This window comes from Ipomoea triloba, chromosome 3 (assembly GCF_003576645.1).
Source record: "Ipomoea triloba cultivar NCNSP0323 chromosome 3, ASM357664v1".
Lineage (NCBI taxonomy): Eukaryota > Viridiplantae > Streptophyta > Magnoliopsida > Solanales > Convolvulaceae > Ipomoea > Ipomoea triloba.
Window position 1 is genome coordinate 3441610 of NC_044918.1, and position 19761 is coordinate 3461370.

General features: G+C 32.2%; 2 protein-coding genes and 1 long non-coding RNA gene across 4 annotated transcripts in view; 2 read left to right on the plus strand and 1 right to left on the minus strand.

Annotated features, from left to right (window-relative positions):
• The window catches only part of LOC116013454 (phytoene synthase 2, chloroplastic), a 4207-nt gene extending 2483 nt beyond the window's left edge, over nt 1–1724 (plus strand). The window contains exons 5-7 of one of the 2 annotated variants that reach the window (XM_031253222.1): nt 418–653; nt 787–979; nt 1339–1518. In XM_031253222.1, the coding sequence (XP_031109082.1) occupies nt 418–653; nt 787–979; nt 1339–1518 (609 nt within the window). Of the gene's footprint in view, nt 1–417; nt 654–786; nt 980–1338 lie in introns of both variants that reach the window. The other variant, XM_031253223.1, reaches the window with a different exon arrangement.
• A 1937-nt stretch (nt 1725–3661) lies between these two features.
• LOC116012537 (glutathione S-transferase F11-like) lies at nt 3662–5416 on the plus strand. Its single transcript, XM_031252096.1, has 3 exons — nt 3662–3916; nt 4056–4104; nt 4751–5416. The coding sequence occupies exons 1-3, from the start codon at nt 3770–3772 to the stop codon at nt 5212–5214; spliced, it is 660 nt and encodes a 219-aa protein (XP_031107956.1). The 5' UTR covers nt 3662–3769; the 3' UTR covers nt 5215–5416.
• A 655-nt stretch (nt 5417–6071) lies between these two features.
• Nucleotides 6072–7163, minus strand: LOC116014292. Its single transcript, XR_004097377.1, has 2 exons — nt 6960–7163; nt 6072–6831 (listed from the first exon to the last, which is right to left on the minus strand). It is a non-coding gene; the product is annotated as an uncharacterized LOC116014292 (long non-coding RNA).
• Nucleotides 7164–19761: the final 12598 nt, after the last annotated feature.

A 19761-nucleotide genomic window follows, 5' to 3' on the forward strand; every position in this document is an offset into this window, starting at 1 on the left:
TTTTTTTTTTTTTTTTTTTTCCCCCCCCCCCCCCCCCCCCCCGACTATGATTGATTCATATATTCGGGTTCCATTTTAGCGTGAGCTTTGAACTGTGGCAGTATGAAAATTCGCACATGGACCTTCGTTTCTTAAAGTTTAGTCCTTTGTGGGAATGAATTTTAAAACCCAACATGTTCGTTTATATGCTTCTTTTGCTTTTAGCCTCCATTTCAGCTTAAGGGCATGTGCAAACAGCTGTTTTTCTGTCTAATATTTAATAATTCAAGTTTCTCTTTAAAAGCTGCAGATTGTAAGTCGAATTAACTATCAGTATCTCGATTCGAATTGATCCTTTGTCGATTATTATAACTGATCTGCTTACTGTCGCTGAACTAGTAACATGAACCTCTAATTCTTGAACGTTTTTTATTGCAGCCCTTTAGGGATATGATTGAAGGAATGCGAATGGACCTCTGGAAGTCGAGATACGATAACTTTGATGAGCTATATCTGTACTGTTATTACGTTGCTGGTACAGTTGGTTTGATGAGTGTCCCGGTTATGGGCATTGCGCCCGAATCAAAGGCAACTACAGAGAGTGTCTATAATGCCGCTTTGGCTTTAGGCATCGCAAATCAACTAACCAACATTCTCAGAGACGTGGGCGAGGAGTAAGTATGAAAGCTTTATTCCACAATTTTACGGGGCAGATTCCCGGTTTGCAATGAATGGAACTGGTATCATAACAGATGATAAAAACTAAAAAAATTTCCTAGTTCCTTACATTTGGGCTTTTTTGTTCAGTGCCAGACGGGGGAGGGTCTATTTACCTCAAGATGAATTAGCTCAAGCGGGACTCTCTGATGACGATATATATGCTGCAAAAGTTACTGATAAGTGGAGGAACTTCATGAAGAAGCAAATCAAGAGAGCAAGGAAGTTCTTCGACGAGGCTGAGAGAGGCGTGACTGAACTTAGCTCCGCTAGTCGATGGCCAGTAAGTACCTATAACTCAAACTAAAATCGCTCGTGGTTAGTATCAAGCTCTTACCATTACGCCACTATAACTCGTAGCCAAAACACAACTTTGTTTCTTTATACTTCTACCACATTTTCGAGAGGCAGGGTGCTGGATTTGGCCCTTCAGGCCTCCTCTACCCAGCAATCCCCTAGCCACCTGGTGCTGGCCGCTGGGCTTGGCCCTTCACTGGCCTCTGCCCTAGACTCGTGTAGCTATATAACTCGAACACACTTACATTGAAGTCCCCGAATAGAAGTTGTCACCATCAGTTTAACTTTTAGTTGAAATGAATGAAACGCATCCTTATATTACTATATCGACCTCTCGTGTTTCAGGTGTGGGCGTCGCTGCTGTTGTACCGCAAGATACTGGACGAGATCGAAGCCAACGACTACAACAACTTCACAAGGAGAGCCTATGTAAGCAAGCCAAAGAAACTGCTTGCATTGCCTATTGCATATGCAAAAGCTGTGATTCGACCATCAACAACTGCTTCCCCTCTGGCTAAAGCTTGAACACAAATTATTATACTGTGTAATACTGTACTGAAGAAGCTGAAAGCATTCTGTACATTACAACTTTGTAATATTGCAATGTAAAATCAACAGTAGATAGTGAATTCAGTTCCTCCCTCACTTCCAAGTATGCCTCTTCAAGTTTCATGCTCTCTAACAGAGAATTCTTGTCTTCAATGAATTTTCTCATAGCCAATTTTCACACACGTGAATGATTGTCTTCAATGAATTTTCTCATAGCCAATTTCCACACACGTGAATGATTATTTATATATTATCCGTTCAGCAATTATATGTCGTATGGCACATGACATTTTTAGGTTTATATTAAAGATTTTGTACGCCCAGCTTCGTCTGACCAATTATATATTATCCGTTCAGTAATTATGTCGGATGGTACATGACATTTTTAGGTTTATATTAAAGATTTTGTACGCCCAGCTTCGTCTGACCAATTATATATTATCTGTTCAGCAATTATATCGGATGCTACATGACATTTTTAGGTTTATATTAAAGATTTTGTACGCCCAGCTTCGTCGGACCAATTCTAAACCTTGATAGTGTGTGTGTTGAAACAATGATTCAAATTCAGTGGTGTCAATATACTAAATTTAATTACAGCATGTTTTCATACTTTAAAAATGTTGTATAATTTTTTCTTTATCAACGATTTTAAACACATCTCTTTAATAAAAATAAACAAATAATCATTCATCAAATTATCTCCATTCAATTGCGTTATCTATTCTTCACTATTTTCATTGTTGAAAAAGCTCTTTCAACGCTTGTAGTCGTCACTGGAAATATTAAAGCTAGTTTCACAAGTTAAAAAAAAAAAAAAAAAAACTAATGGTTATACACTATTTTTCTTTGTCTCAATTAGTATTTCAAAAAGAGAATCAAACCCCTTGATATTAGAAAATGCAAAGTTAGAAGGGTGCATATCAATGATATAAATCTAAAGTTGACTATCAACTGTCAAAAATATACATGGGTGAAAATTCAAAGAGAGCCATATATGAGTTCATTGAATTGAGACACACCACACAAAAAAGTGAAAAAAGAGTTATTCAATTTTTTTTATTATTATGTTTTAAGAATCAATTTTTTCTACGTATATGTTGACCCCATTATATTATTTTATTGGTGTTAATTTTAAAATTTTCACAAAGTATATATATTTATAAGTAATACTTCGTAAATATTAAATTTTGAATGGGGTCAATTGACCCACTCAAGTAAAGATGGCTCTGCTAGTGTGAAAGACCTAGGAAGATGGCTCTGCTAAGTAATACTCCTTGCCCTTGGCTTGTCTCACCCCATTGCCTTCCCTATAAGAAGGGTAACTAAGTGGGAGAATTATAATTTTTTGTATGAGTTTATAGACTAATATATATTTCTTATATGTCATTTTATATGTAATAAACTAATAGTAAGTTGTTAAGACGATAAACTTGATCTACCTCTTGGCCTTTTTGCTCAACATGTAGCAAAAAGTTTGCTTCTTAATAGTACACTTCTCATGAGAAAGTTTTATTTTTAGAGGATTATGATTTTACTATGTTTAGTCTTATGACTTTATTGACAATGATGTATTTGGTCATATGTTATAATTTTCATCAAATTAACATTAATTTTTAAAAAAATATATGCATACAATAATTTTATAATGTTAATCTTCTATTTATGCTTTAAAACGCTATAAACCATATAATAAACAACATACCATAGTAATAAAAATGTTTTTTTTTTTCGTTTAAATTTTTTTTCAAATTATTGTACATTATTTACAAATTTTTCTTTACTAAAAAGAAGAGGAGGGGCTAACGTTTTGAAAATATCATGTTGTACTAGAAATTAAAATTAATTTGACAAAATTATAATAAATGATCAAATTTGACAATATTAATAAAATCATATGATTAAATGTTATGAAATTAAAGCTACAATAAATGAGTTCAAGTACTAATTAATCTGGTGTGTGAGCCCACATGAGACGGTAAGTGAACACCCGCGATGGGCCCCAGTCAACCACCGAATAAACCAAAATCGCGTGCCAACCCCCAGACAATCCTCAACATGCATAAGAGATAAAATGCCCCCCTCTAACAAAATACTATAAAGAGATCCTGAAATTGGAACAGAATATGCAATTCAAATAAAAAGAAAAGGGAAAAAAACACACAGCCATAATCCACCAACATTAATTCGATCGTTACAATATTAATATTGTGTTAGTTGTTTGAGTATGGTAGTTAAGGTGTTCGGTTCTGCAACCGCGGCATGTCCGCAGAGGGTGATGGCATGTCTCTTTGAGCTTGGTGTGGATTTTGAGCTTATCCACATTGACCTCAAGTCCTTCGAGCACAAAACTCCTGAGTTTTTGCGCCGCCAGGTACAAATTCTCATCTAAACACATTTATTTATGTCGTTGATCGAGATAAATGGTATATTTCAATATTTTAAATCATCAAGAATTGAGTTTCGATAGATGTTGTGATGATGATGTATTTTTTGAATGTGATCCCTTGCAGCCCTTCGGACAAGTTCCGGCTATTGAGGATGGAGACTTCAAGCTTTTCGGTATAAATTATACAACAAACTAATTCGGAGTATTATTTTAGAATAAAGATAAAATAGGCTACATGTGCAGTTGAGTCATTGAGTTAAAAACATATATATGCAATTGTAATATTAATGAAAAGAAATATGTGCTGATTGCGCGACATGTTATCTATCTTTACAGTGATTTTAGGGGTGGGGTTCTGTGGGTTTAGGATTAGGGCTGTCAAAGTGGGTCGAAGCCCGCGACCTGACTAGTACCCGCCCCGCGGTGGAGCAGGTTATGGCCACAAAAAAGATGGCCCATGAAAGAGCGAGTCTAACGAGGTTGGCCCGCTACCAGGCCCTATTTTGTATGTGTGTGTGTGTATATATATATATAAAAGATGTTCATGCTTTGATCATTGCAAAAGTGAAGAATATTTAATGAAGAGAAAGTCAANAAAAAAAAAAAAAAAAAAAAAAAAAGTCAACCCGTGGGCCGACTCGCGGGCCTACCAATCCACGTGGAGCAAGTTAGGGTCACACTGTTCTTAGCCCGCTAGTCGGCCCGTGAAACAATAGGTCCACAGTGGGACGGACCGACCCGCATTGAGATCCCTATTTAGGATTACCTAACCCATTAATTTCCATTATATCATAACTGTATTTTTGTTGTGATGTATAGAATCTAGGGCGATCATAAGGTACTACGCAACAAAATATGCAGAAAAAGGCAAGAACCTAATGGGAAAGACAATGGAAGAGAGAGCCGTGGTGGATCAATGGCTAGAAGTGGAATCCAACAACTACAACGACCTAGTCTACAACATGGTTCTTCAGATGTTTGTGTTCCCCAGCATGGGACAGCCCAGCGATATGAGTGTGGTCAAGAAATGTGCAGAAAAGCTGGGAAAAGTGTTGGACGTTTATGAAGAAAGGCTTTCGAAGAGCAAATACCTTGCCGGGGATTTCTTCTCCTTGGCTGATCTTAGCCACCTCCCCAGCCTCAGATTCTTGACCAATGAAGGTGGTTTTGGGCATTTGGTGAGTGAGAGGAAGTGTTTAAATGCTTGGTATTCTGACATCTCTGGCAGGCCTGCTTGGAACAAAGTGTTGGACCTCATGCATCAACCACAAAAATTGATCTGATCGATCCAGTTTTATTATACTCCGTATTTCCCTTTCTCATCGTGTTTTATTATTTTTATATTTTCTCTACGTTCCATTCCTAATAAACTTATACTCTATTACAAAATAGCTGTGTAGCCTTAGAAAATAACGTTATTATTTATGCCTTGCATCTAAATACGGGTGAAATTGTTCTAAATGATAATAAGCCTTTTTTGCGCCACACTTTTAGTCTTTGTTACATGATAGATTTTTACAAGGTGGAGTGCTGAACATAATATATATAAAATAATAAATATGTGATCTCACATGATTTTGTGTTGTTTTATTTCGGTGGTTGTGCTGGCTATTAGTCCATGATTGTGAATGAGTTATAAGGCCTTCCTCAATAGTGGGGATTTTGGTGTGAATTTTGAGGAGTTTTTATAAGTGTGATTATGAAAGAGAAAATGTGAGGGAAGAAAAAAAAAAAGGAAAAAAAAAAGTTGATTTCAAAAAAAAAAAAAACGCAAAACTGGCGTATTAACGCGCCCAGCGGCCTCGTGCAGTGCACGCGCCAGCTGGGCGCCATTTTTGGCTTCAACGCGTGACTGTGCGGCTGTTCTTCCAAAGTAGTGGGACCCATATTTTCTAAAAACCCTTGAATTTGCAGGAGGTATCAAACCCATTTCTCTCTCCTACTTCCCTCTTCCACCTCATCAAAATTTTCTTAAAATCTGAACCAAATGTCATTAATGGGGAGGGCCTTGAAAATTGGTTCTACCAATGTGGATAGTGAGTAATATTTAGAGCTACGTGATGGATTTAATTAACCCGGATAGCCCGAATCAATAAACCCGATAAGATTATAAGGGTATGACATGTAATGGATCAAAGTGTACTTCAGAGGCATTCTATATATTGAATAAAGGATAAAGTTATTACAAGATTATGTAATAATATGACAAGAATGTCGTTAGCACAAAGTAGATGAAGATGTCTTATTTGGACAATATTGCATGTTTATATACTATAGTTGTAGGCCCAAAAACTCGGAGAAAACCACTCTAACAGCCTTGGACCGCGTCTTGCGCCTGAAAGACCGCGCCCAACCAAGACTCGGGGTCCTGGGCCGAGCACGGGGCTCAGCTCCAAGGACCCCCAGAGGTCGGCCCCTCCGACCTGGTGGAGGTCGGCCCATGGTCCGAATGGACCCGGGTCGTGCTCCCAGGTTGATCGCTTCTCGACCCACTCTTCGTGTTAGCCCCGTGACGAGTCCGGGTATGATTTATCCATCATTAGTCCCCCGAATGATAGATTTAACTCTTACCCCCGGGGATAAACAATTATGTATATCTCCCCTCAAAAGGATTGTAACTTGTAAGAGCTGGAGTTTTCAAAACTCAAATTCCAAACGCAATATAGTAATACATATATTAAAAGAAAATACTAAATGGTTGTTAATAAAATTAAAAAGAAGAAATACACCATACGTGGCCAAATTTGAACCGTGCAGATCGAGTCACGTATTAGTTAGGAGGACGGCGAACAGAGCTGAGGTAGTCTTCGAGTTCCCGGAGTTGCTCTGCCGATGGCGGTGTTTCATTTTGCTTTATCGATCTGTGAACGTCGTACGTTGTCGAACCCAGGAACAGGATCCTATGATATTATCATCATGTTTGCATCCAAATATGGGACCAATTTAACGATTGTCAAATATTCAGTCATCGACGAAGGAGAAGACTAAGAACAGGATTGCAAGATATATCGAAGAAGTAAATACATACCCAGAAGCTAAAAGCAGGACTTGTCTTGGAAATATTCGCTTCCCGAAGATCTTCATCTCCCTTTTTTCTACAAATGTTTCAGTTCCGCGTCTTCCCGACCTGGTATTTAAGAGTATCATGAAAATATTTGTTAGGTTGAATGGAAAATAATTACTCACCGAGTAAAACATCCATTTTTTCTTTAACTTTAATTGAAGAAAGAGAATTAGATAAATAAAAATTTGTGTTTCACCCAAAAATATATTTAATCTCCTTAATCCTTATAAGTTAAAACTAAGGGTGAAAATAAGCTAGACAAGTCAATTCCACGTGTAACATGACCACGACACTGATGAGACGCTTTAATGCGAGAAATCGGGGTAGATAAAGCACTTCATCAATTGGGAAAAGTTGGAGAGAAGGAATGCATGAAAAAAAAGAGTAGATAATGGACCTTCATTGGGGTCTCTTATGAGGGAAGGATGAGACTCGATCTAAAGGGCGAAATAAAAAGGGAATCAACTACTCGATGTTTAAAAATTATATATATATATATATATAAACAGACCATGCCTAGTGTGACCTCACCCCCTACTCATAATGAAAAGGAATAGAAGACAATAAATTTTTTATATATCTATCATTTCTTGCAATCTTTCACTTGAATCAAAATCACGGTGCAACACGTATCCTCTTCTATTCGGTTCTTGGAACCAATGAAAGAAAACCATAAATGAATTTTTGCAAAGAATGAACTCTTATCGGAACTAATGCACCCCTTTCTCTCAATCAATTAGAATATGATATGTCACATTAATATACAATTAAAAGTGAAAGTATTTGTAATACTACTCTAACTAAATTATCCAAAGTGTTGGTTTCTTAATGGGCTTTCGTTCAGTTGGGAAGCCATATTTGGGTTGTTAATGAGCCCAAAAGCTAGTTACTCTATATCCTGCCTTCCACATATGACACATCACACATGTATCATGTATGGTCTTTCTATTGGGTTGTCACATAGGATTTTAGATTTTTAGTACTGTAAGTTTAGTGCAAGTTTGGAAAATTGGCCTGGTCCAGTTGGTTTTTTTGGACCTCTATTTTGACTTGGTTCTTGGGACCATTAAAGTATAAAACAGCCCCAAGACTAGTCTATTCTGAGGTCCGAACCAGCACAATACTAGGCCCATCACCATGAACAAGTAAGCCTAGCGACAATTGTTATGCCGTCACATACACTATACTCTACATTCACATACACTATACTCTACATTCACACTTTGTAAACTCCACATTCACATACACTATACTCTACATTCACACTTTGTAAACTCCATATTCACACATTACAAGATTATATGTTTAGTAACTATATTACCACTGTTATGCATTCACACATTCAAAACTCTATATTCACAGGTCTTATACTCCATATTCACAACTTGAAAACTTCACATTCACACATTACAGGGCTACAAGTTGCTAGAACTTCTTAACTCTATTACAGATTCACACATGCATAACTCTACATTCACAATTTCTATACTCTATATTCACAATTTGAAACCTTCACATTCACACATTTCTGGGCAACTCTACATTCACACAATCATAACTGTACATTCACGATTCCTATACTCTACATTCACACTTTGAAACCTCTACATTCACACATTTTTGGACAACTCTATATTCAGCAATATGTTTACTAATTTAAAAAAAAAAAAAAAAAAAAAGACAAAAACGACGTAGTTTTGGACCCAGGTCCACCTTGCAAGGTGGACCTGGGTCCACAGCATAATTTGCCACCTAGCGATATTAATTTTAGGGTGTGTTTGAAAAGCAGAAAAATGACTTCTGATAAATATTTTCTGAAAAATGAGTTATTTTTCGGAAAATGAGTTCATTTTCGATGTTTGGATGTACTCTGGAAAACTGTCTGTGTGTGCTTGGTTCATTTTCCAGAAAATGAGTAGAAAGTGTATAATTATATATTTTTATTATTTTATTTAAAATATAAAAATATATAAACTAATAATATTTATTAGAAATTAGAAATATTTTTTTTTTACAAAAAAATCGGCACAAAGCCATTTTCCGTTTTCGGAAGTCATTTTTCGAAAAAATGACCTCATTTTCCATGGTCAACGGAAAATGTTTTCCGTTGACCACATTTTCTGGATGCTACCAAACACCAAAAACCCAGAGAATGATTTCCGAAAATCATTTTTCGGGTTACCAAACACACTCTTAGCTCAAAATCGATGGACTGACTTGTAAGACCAATAAATTAATGGGTTAAGGCAAAAAGTCAGTTGTTATACCGTGGACCATGGTCTAAAAATGACATTGTTTCTTTAAGTAAAGAAACGTCAGCCATTACATTTTAACAAATCTCGTATTTTTTGTGTGTTCATAACAAAATGAAATTACAGTGTCTAAGATGAAACTGTGTCGCATATTGTGTTTATATTATCAAACAAAACTGTAATTGAATTGAATTGATACTTTAGTTGTGTTTAAATGAAACTGCAATACGTATAAAATGAAACTGAATAACATGTCTCACATATTTAGTGTATATTGTTAAATAGAAGTGTAGTTGAATAGAAATGATACTTTAATTTTGCTGAAATGAAACTACAGTATGTATAAAATGAAACTGAATAACATGCCTCACATATTGAGTGTATATTGTCAAATGAAACTATAGTTATATCGAAATGATATTGTAGTTGTGTTATAAATTTGTAATGAAACTATAGTGTATACAAAATGAAACTGAATAACAGTTTCACATATTTAAGTGTATATTGTCCAATAAAGTCGTAGGTGAATTAGAATTATAATTTATTGGTGTTGTAATAAGATTACAATATGTATAAAATGCAATTCAATAACATGTCTCACTGTAATAAGACTATTGTAGGTATAACATTGAATGAAACTGTAGTTGTGCTGAAATGAAAATACAATGTATATAAAATGAAACTGAATATATTATACAAGCAGAACTAATTACGCGGAGTTGGTGCCATTTCTTTTCATGAAAAGAAACGGCACTGTTTTGGACCATGGTAAAAAAGCTAATTGAAGGTACAATAGTCCAAAACTAATAAAATTGATGGCCAGTAAGGAAAATTTTATTGGGCTAGTTCGATACGGATAGCTGCTTAAGACCACTTTTTGATTTACAAGCGAAGTGAGGCAAATTATATTGCGAATCATGAATACAAGTTCATTTTTAATATATTGAAGGTACATTATTTGCATACTAAAAGTTTATTATTTGATAATATACCAAATAAAGTAAATGAACATTTAGTGTATTAAATAATAAAATATAAAAACAGATTATAATTATTATATTCCAAATGTGAATAATTTTTTTTACAGAGTATTTGTTAAATTTTTAAATTAAAATAAATCTATTAATATAAAATTTTTATTTTATACAAATGTACATGACTATTACATTTATGTTTTTGAGCTAAAACTTGAAAGTGGAGATTCAAATTGATTAAAAATGTTAAAATTTTTAATTGACTCCAACTCTGATTAATAAGTCTAATGGCTTGAAATTTTTAAATTAAGACAGATTTTTTTAAAAAAAAATTGATTAAAAAATAAAGTAAATTACTCGAAATTGATAAGCCTAATGGCCCATTTATTTTCTACCTTCTTTGCCTCTCCTATGTTCGGAAACCATTAATGCTACCCATTTATTGTCATACACCCTATTTCCTTGAGGGTGTGGAACATGGTCGACATAGTTGTCTAGAATATGAATGTAATATATATTTTTAATATATTAAAAATACATTATTTGTGTACTCAAATACTCAATATACATTATTTGATAATATATAAAAAAAATTATGTACTTTATGTATAAAAGTAATATATTTTTAGTACATTAAAAATGTACTTTATAATTATGATTCACATAAATATGTGCGCCATGATCTATGAATAATGATTATTTTTAGAGTCACTCTCTCCCATTTTATTTTCTCAACCAGTTTCTGACCTTCACACCGAATTTAGTTTTGATTTTTCTTACAAGTTGCAACTTCTCAGACATAATAGATATCAAACAAATCCGAGACTTTTTAAGTGATGAAATTGATAAGAGGCTTCATACATGATAATTTTTATCTTTTTAAAGAAAAAAATTATTTTTTCTATTTTCCTAGCTTGTTTACGACTCCATCTAGAAACTTGATCTGTCCAACCCTTATTTTTTCTATTTTATGGTTAACCCTTATTTTCCTTTTTGGAAGGAAAAAGAAAATAATAATAAAAAAATGACACTTTACCCCTGAATTATATGCATATAGCGCTTTTCTCACTAATTATTAAAGTATTCACATTAGTCACTCAATTATTTTAAAAGTAAAGATTTTTTCCCATTTTATGTTAAATAGATATTTTTCCCTTAAAAATAAGTATTTCATTTATTTTTTCTTTTCTAACAAATTATTGCTTATATGTAAGGATAACGTCCATAGTTTGGTTCAAACAACTCGGACACTGTAACAACCGGATAGAAATCATAGGGACGATTTTGATTCCGGTTCCGAATTAGAAAAATAAAATAAAATAAAATAATTGTTGAATTTAGATTATTTTAAAAATCTATAATAAATTTACAAAAAAGAAAGAAAGAAAGAAAGAAAGGTTCAAACCGGTGTTTCAAACCAAAATCACTGGTTTCAATTTATAATTTCTCAGAACCGTGAACTGGAATTGAACTGTGGTCATATCTACTTATATGTTGGAATCAAAATAAATGTAAAAAAGAGCATACACGATTTGTAAATATTATAATTATAATTTTAAGCCAGTATTAGTAACATTACTCTTATAATTATAACTAGTTTTTTCTATGCGCTTTGCGCGAAGACTTGTGCCCAATATTTAAACCCAATTAGTAAATAATTTTGAAATAGATATAATGCATTTTTTTTTAGTTGTCAAAGTTCCATAGATATTCGAGTAAAATTTTTGTTGTGTATGTATTTGAAATTAATACAAGAAATTCAAATTCATTGTGATGAATATATTCCACTGTAATTTTAAGGGTACTCAACGTTGTATTACAGTATTTTTGTCTTTGAAAATGAATAAATTTTTTTTAAACATAAGTCTTTTTTTTTTTTGTTTGAGAAAAAAATATAGTCTTATTCCAATTAGAGATATATCCCTTATAAATTCATATTCATATACGGATATACATAATACTTGATTTCAACTATCTCAATTCAACAACTTTAAGAGATTGATATCCAAAAATCTTGTCTCAATTCAACTGCAAATGCATTATGTTGTTGTTTGATGGACAATTTTAATTATCCTCGTAAGTGCACGATTCAGTTGTAGCGATAGTGTGCAATAGCAAGGGTCAAACCCACATGGAATTAATGATATGCAATTTATAAACTTTGAAAATAATTACTTGAATACAATAAAGTAAAAACTGATAAAATAACTTGGAGCAATAAAATAATTGAAAATCAGAACGAACGAGATAGCATGCAATTTAGTAACTAACAGGAAAAAACTAATAAATTAACAATGAAACAAGGCACCAAATGATTAAAGGCTAGGAAAATGAATCAATTACCGCTATTAATCCTGCAAATTAGAATAACTTGCCAATCGAATTAAGGGTTCGTTCTAACTATTATCTGACTAATCCGTATGGCGTCCAGATTCAGTCACGTACTCTAACGGTTCACATGCTTAAGACATTTATTTAAACCGTTAAAACCCATTAAGCCAGGAAGAACTTACGGAATACCCGATTTACGAACCAAATAAATAACTTAATAAGACAATCAAACTATTTATTTTTTTATCTTACAGAGCATTAAATTACTAAGCATGGCGTGTACTTAATAATTCTCTCAAACAAGACTAATTAAAGCTAAACTGGCCAAATTCAACTTAATTAATCGCAACCCAAATTATAAGATAAAACTTAATTAATTGGCAAGATTAAACACAAATTAATGCATAGACTTCATGGCAATATCATCATATTCCTAGATTAACAAATCATTTAAATAATTAAGTAAAGCAGCACAGTAACAAAGCTTATCAATTAGCAACAGTATGTAGATTATATTTCTCAAATCAATCTCCACTCACGCCCAACTTGAGAATTAAAGACTTAATATAAATGTTTACAATGAATTAAAGGGAAAGGAGACAAAACCAGGAAACCCAAAGTGCACTAATACTCTGCTGATGAACCAGAATAGCCGCCGCCGAAACCAAAAGAAATCAAAGCTGTGCAGAAGATTTCAGCCGCTACGTGCGTAAATGGAATTAAAGCTGCTGGACTAAGGTAAATTACGAAATTTCACAAAGTGAGTTGTACTGGAAACGCACAATGGCCGAACGGAATTCGCAGGAGATGGACTCCGAAATTGATTCGGAGTGAATTGATGATTGTTTCTTCAATTTGGTCACAATTTATACTGCTCAGCCTGCGCTGTCATAGCCGACCCAAATGCATTCAGATCTTCTTTCTCGTACTGGCCTCGGTTCAATCTCCGCAAAAAGAGTTGTTCGACCAAAACAATTATTTTTACTAATTAGATGAAATACATCTTATGTAAAGTGTAAATAAATTAGAGTCCAAATGTAACTAGTCTAACTTATTAAAATCTTGCTGACCATGTACTACTAAAACTATTATTATTATTATTATTTTACTATTATAAGCATGATTACTACTATTTATAAATATTATTCCGTAATTAAAAAGCGTAACAATTTAATAGGATTAAGTAGAAAAACATTACTAAAAATAATAATTATTAAATTAAACACTATAAAATAAAGTATAAAAATCGCACTCATCATTGTTCATTTATAATATTAATATGGTAAGTTTTTCATTCTTCAATGGTAAGTTTAAATTCATTTAAACTTACCATTGAAGAATGTAAGAATACATATACATACATACATACATATATTATTGAAGTAAGAATTATAGAAATGATAAATTATTAAATATAACTATGGTAATATTTAATTAAAATATAAATGAATTCAAACTTACCATTGAAGAATGTAAGAAAACATATTGTGTATGCATGTGCATGGTAATTATAATGTGGAAAGATAACAGAAGTTATAACGGTAGGGATATTTCTGTCCAAAAAAATTATGTAGTACAACTTTTATAGCATAAGGTACAATAAAAATTAACGGAAAAACGGACATAAACTAGGGGTATAACTTGGATTGAGACTTATTATGTTTTTAGATTATAATTATAATTATAATAATTAATTAGTATTAATGAATCTTTGTGTTTGAGTTTTAATTATGTTACTAGCATTACTTTAAAATTATAATTATAATATTTACAAACGGTGTATGTTCTTTTTTACATTTATTCTGATTCCCATATATAAGCAATAATTTGTTGAAAAAAAAAAAGAAAAATAAACGCAATACTTATTTTTAAAGGTAAAAATGTCCATTTAACATAAAAGAGAAAAAAAAAATCTCACTTTTAAAATAATTGATTAAACTATATATGAATAATTCAGTGAAAAATTTGCTATATATAGTATTCACGAAGAAAAAATGTCATTTAAAAAAAATAGAATAAAATAACAATTAGTATTACCTTGGTACGTGGTTCATGAATCTAATCACCGAAGCAGCCACTATATGTGGTTAAATAACCATATAATTGCATATTATATTGTACTAATTTATTATATTATAGATTTATAGCTAGGCATACACATAGATGCATGTAGTCTTTTAACAATTATGACGCCCTGTGGATGACGAGGCATCACGCATGCAGGTTGACGAAGTTTCGTGCCTGTGTCACAACCTTTTTAATTTCCAGAAGCTTATACGTTAAATTAGTTGAATCTATATAATTACTAAATAATAAATATTTAATAATTGCGAAGAAATTAAAGCCGTTTCACACTTTTCTTTGGAATGCCTTTTTCTTCTTCTTCAATGTTGAGGAATCTATAATAGCAACCGAGATATATTAAATTTTTTTTTTTTTTTGAAAACCAAAGTAAAAACTCAGATTAATTATTGAAGAAAACCGAAATACAAGTAGGTGGGGTGGAATCCCAAACCCCGAGATATATTAAAAATTAATCACACTGTATAAATAAAAATAAAAATACATGACGTTTATGATATATTAAATATAATTTTTTTAAAACAATATGTTCAGATAGTAAAAAATAAATGTTTTTAGTACATTATAACCCATCAATAGTAGCTTTTCAATAATTCGGTCAACTCTAATTAGGGTGAGACTCCAGCTTTGATGTCATTCATATAAAAGTAATAGTAGTAATATCAGATTGTCAACAATCCATAAGATACTACAAGTTTGGTTTGCTGAAAAATATTTGAAGGGAAATAGAATTGAAATTCCATGGAAAATGAATTCCAAGAAAATGAATTTCATTATTTGGTTGGTGGAAAAGAAATTATTGGGAATATGAATTTCATTGTTTGGAATTGTAAGGAACAATGAGTATAAAGACAATTATACCCCTACACAATAATAACAACAACAATAATAATGGTAATTAAGAAAAGTTGGTGAAGGCATAATTATATTGTCCCTACTTGTACGTTTTTCATGCAAAACAAAATACCAAGGGGCCCATGGAAAATGTTTTCCTCATTCTTGAGGAAAATATTTTCCATGAACCAAACATAAGAAAAACCAATTTTCTCAAATTCAAGGAAAACATTTTCTAGCGAACTAAATATGCCCTAATGGTGCCTTGCAGACTTAATTCAGTCGTTTAAAGGTCACTCTATAAATCTTGCTATAGTGATAGAATGAAAGTAATTTTCACTATGATTAGTCTAGCCTAAATAAGAAACCTAATGTAAAATAAAATAAAATAAAAAAGTTAGTGGGGACTGGTTTTACACCTGCCACATGGCCAATAAAGCAAGTCAATTACCGTACTGAAGAATGCTCCCCACTTATCTTCCATTTCAAAGTTTCAAACACTCCACTGGATTGATTGGTTGGAATGGCTGCTTTGGCTGCTGCGGTTTTCTTCTTTTTCCAAAACATGTTTTTGAGGTTGTAGCTTCTCAATTACAATTATAGGCAGCCATGTAATCATTTTCTAATCAGATATTTTCATTTTAATTTTGATTGTGAAGTATATCAGTAACTTTATATTTAAGACACAATAATTTTATTATATTTTGTTATCGACTATTAAAATGGTCAAAGTATTCTATATATGTTAGTTGTGACTTGTGAGTTGTATATGTACATAGGAAGAGTGATACTGTGATAAAGTTTGTTGTTGGTCATGCTCATGAAATTAAATCCAAAATTCATTAAATAGTAAATAAAGAATTATGTAAATTTACTTATTAATTTAGATTTTAACAAATGATTAAGGGTAATAAATTCTAAGATGATTGAATAATATTCCAAACTAAACTAGTCAGATTTTGATAAATAATAGGGAAAATGGCATCTTTAGTCCCTGAGTTATAGGGGTAGTGTAGACTCAGTCCCTAAGTTATGGCTGTATGCGAGTTTAGTCCCTGGACATTAAATTTGACGAAAAAATTTAAAAATATTCAAAATTTGAGGGGTAAAATAGGAAATTCACATTTTATTATTCTTCTTATATCAAAACCACTTTTACAACATTATTTTTCACTTCTTAGCCTAATTATTTTCAAGATTTTTCATTTTTAAAAGCATTTTAATAACTTTCAAATGACTTGTTAGGAACCTGACTCTCGTATAACACACTTAAAACTTAGCACAAATAAAGAAATGCATGATCATTGTATTTAGGTGTATGAAACACACTATCTTAACAAGTTTTTATTTTTTTACTAAGCAACAAATGTAATACAATTAAAACTTTTGAGATTTTTTTACACACTATCCTATCTCAAAAGTTTAATTTTATTACATTTGTTGCTTAGTAAAAAAATAAAAACTTGTTAGGACAGTGTGTTTCATACACCTAAATACAATGATCATGCATTTCTTTATTTGTGCTAAGCTTTAAGTGTGTTATACGAGAGTCAGGTTCCTAACAAGTCATTTGAAAGTTATTAAAATGCTTTTAAAAATGAAAAATCTTGAAAATAATTAGGCTAAGAAGTGAAAAAATAATGTTGTAAAAGTGGTTTTGATATAAGAAGAATAATAAAATGTGAATTTTCTATTTTACCCCTCAAATTTTGAATATTTTTTAATTTTTTCGTCTAATTTAATGTTCAGGGACTAAACTCGCCACTTTGTGAATAACTGAGGGACTAAACTCGCATACAGCCATAACTTAGGGACTGAGTCTACACTACCCTTATAACTTAGGGACTAAAGATGCCATTTTCCCTAAATAATATTTTATGACTCTTTAATTGTCACGATGACAATAATGAATAGTTGGTATTGAGTTAGTCATGTTCTCCAAATATGCTGAATGAAATAATAATGAGTATTAATGCTTTATATCTTTTTTTTTTTTGAAATGTAAACGTTGCTATTCCATTAATTCATAATATAAAACGTTTACATCAATGATCAATGAAATGGTAGACCATTCCTTACAGTCAGACATAGAAACAACTTTTCTAATTATGTTATGGAAAACTTGAATCGCAGACTGTTTCATAACTAGGAAGCTATGTTCCTTCAAGGAGCTTAAAGCTTCATCAAAGATCTGGGTCTTCGTCATCATTCTTTTTTGCTCGCCCAGGATAAGATCAACACTTGCCGAAACCAAACTAAACGATTTATACTAATGAAAATGAAAAGCTCGTGAAAATAACAAGAGGAAAAATGCTCGTGAAAGTAACGAGAGGAAAACACAATAATAGAGAAAATAAAAAAGTGGGTAAAATCAAAGTAGTGTTGGGAGTTCAAGACTACCAACACAAACCCCAATACCTACCTACTATTATTTTATTCAAAGGGAGAGAAAACGGAAGAAGAAGATCTGTGGCGGTGGTCGGAGGCGGACGGAACTGCGACGGTAGTCAGGGCGGAAGAAGAGCGAGAGCAAACGTAGAAGGTGACCAAAACCGCCGGCTCAAAGCTCCATTAGAGCTCCGGCCAGAGGCCGGCGGTTGAAGCCGAAGTTGAGCAGCAGAGAAAGGCGTTTGGTTTTAGAGAGAAAAGGGAGGCAACATTATTAATGCTTTATATCTCACTAACTGTATTTTCATTTTCATCTTTTTTTGGATGTATAATGGAGTGAAAAAAAATCAAATTTATAAATACTTTGTCCATTAAGAGTCAGCATAGCAGGTAAAATGATAATGCCGCTTCAAGTGATTTAAAAAGACACCAAATATCGATATAAAGATCGGGCTCTCTTGTAATTATTTGTTTTAATTTTCTCTCTTGATTTTTATTTTTATTTTCATTTTCGTTCTAATAAAATATTCTTCGATCTCATTTCACCGTCATATTTATTATCATTAGTCAATTCAACTCATATTTCTTTAATAATTTTTTCAACATTGTCATATAATTTTTATATATAGATTTTTGTATTTAATGGTACTTTACAACTAAGGGTTTGTTTGGAAATACGAATTATATTTTCTAGAAAATAATTTTAGAAAAATGATTCATTTTCAAGGGAACATTTTCATTTTCTGGTGTTTATTTGAAACCTAAGAAATAATAATCTCTTTCTTTTTGGCTTAAAGTCATAAAATTATATTTTGTTCTATTTTTTTTTAAACAAGAACATAAATATATTATTAAGTTATTTCTTATAAAATATTAATTATCTTAATAATGATGATAATAATTATTATTTATGTAGACATACACTCTTCAGATCGGGAAGTACGAGCACATACAGACCCACTTGAGACCGAGAAGTACACTTGCGACACCCGTAGGGCAAGTAGGGTTGCTCTATTTTTTTTTATTTTTTTTGCTCTATAACCATATCATATACATATATATTCTCTCATTATATTTTCCTACATATTTCCTATATTCTCGCTATTCTAACAGGTAGTGTTGGCCTGCCTTTGACTACCCAGAAATCATAAAACCAACAGGGTCCATTCAGGTGTGAATAATGATTAATTACAAATTTAGTGATCAAAACACTGATAGTATGACTCTCTTTTAAAAGTCATAGAAAATTTCATTGGTGCAGATAGTCTTAAGTTGATTTTCGAAAATGATCAACAATCAAACAATGGTGTATATTTATTTATCAAAGTGGGGATTTTTTATTTAATTTATTTATTTTTGAAATGGTAAGTAAGTATGGAAGCGAAGAATATATGTTGGGTGTCTGTGTATTTATTACAGTATAATTAAAAAGAAGAGGACGAAAATTGTTTTCTTTGTCCGGCACTAACACTGCATTTTCTCTGTTGCTGCTTTAAATTTCGTTTCGTAGCAGATTCTGTGTTTAGAAAAGTATGATCCATGAGATATTTTTCCTTTCATTTTCAACCCCTTATCACTAATGGTGGGGTCTTATTTTCTTGACCAAATTTAATTTGATACCAAAAACAAGAAAATTAAAAAGATGGTCGGAGGAGGATATACTGTAAGTTCATATATAATTCGGAAATGATAAGGAAAGTTCATATGTAGTATAAAAACCTTTTAATTCGTTCTTGACTCATGACTGTTTACTTGGACTTAGAAAAGTTCAAAGCAGATGGAATACAATGGAAAAAGGAGAAATTGCAGCTGTTTTCTCATTTCTTCTTAAAAGACAATGAACACGACCTATGACAATGCAAAAATAAATAAATACATAAAAATTTGTCAAAAGATACATTCGAC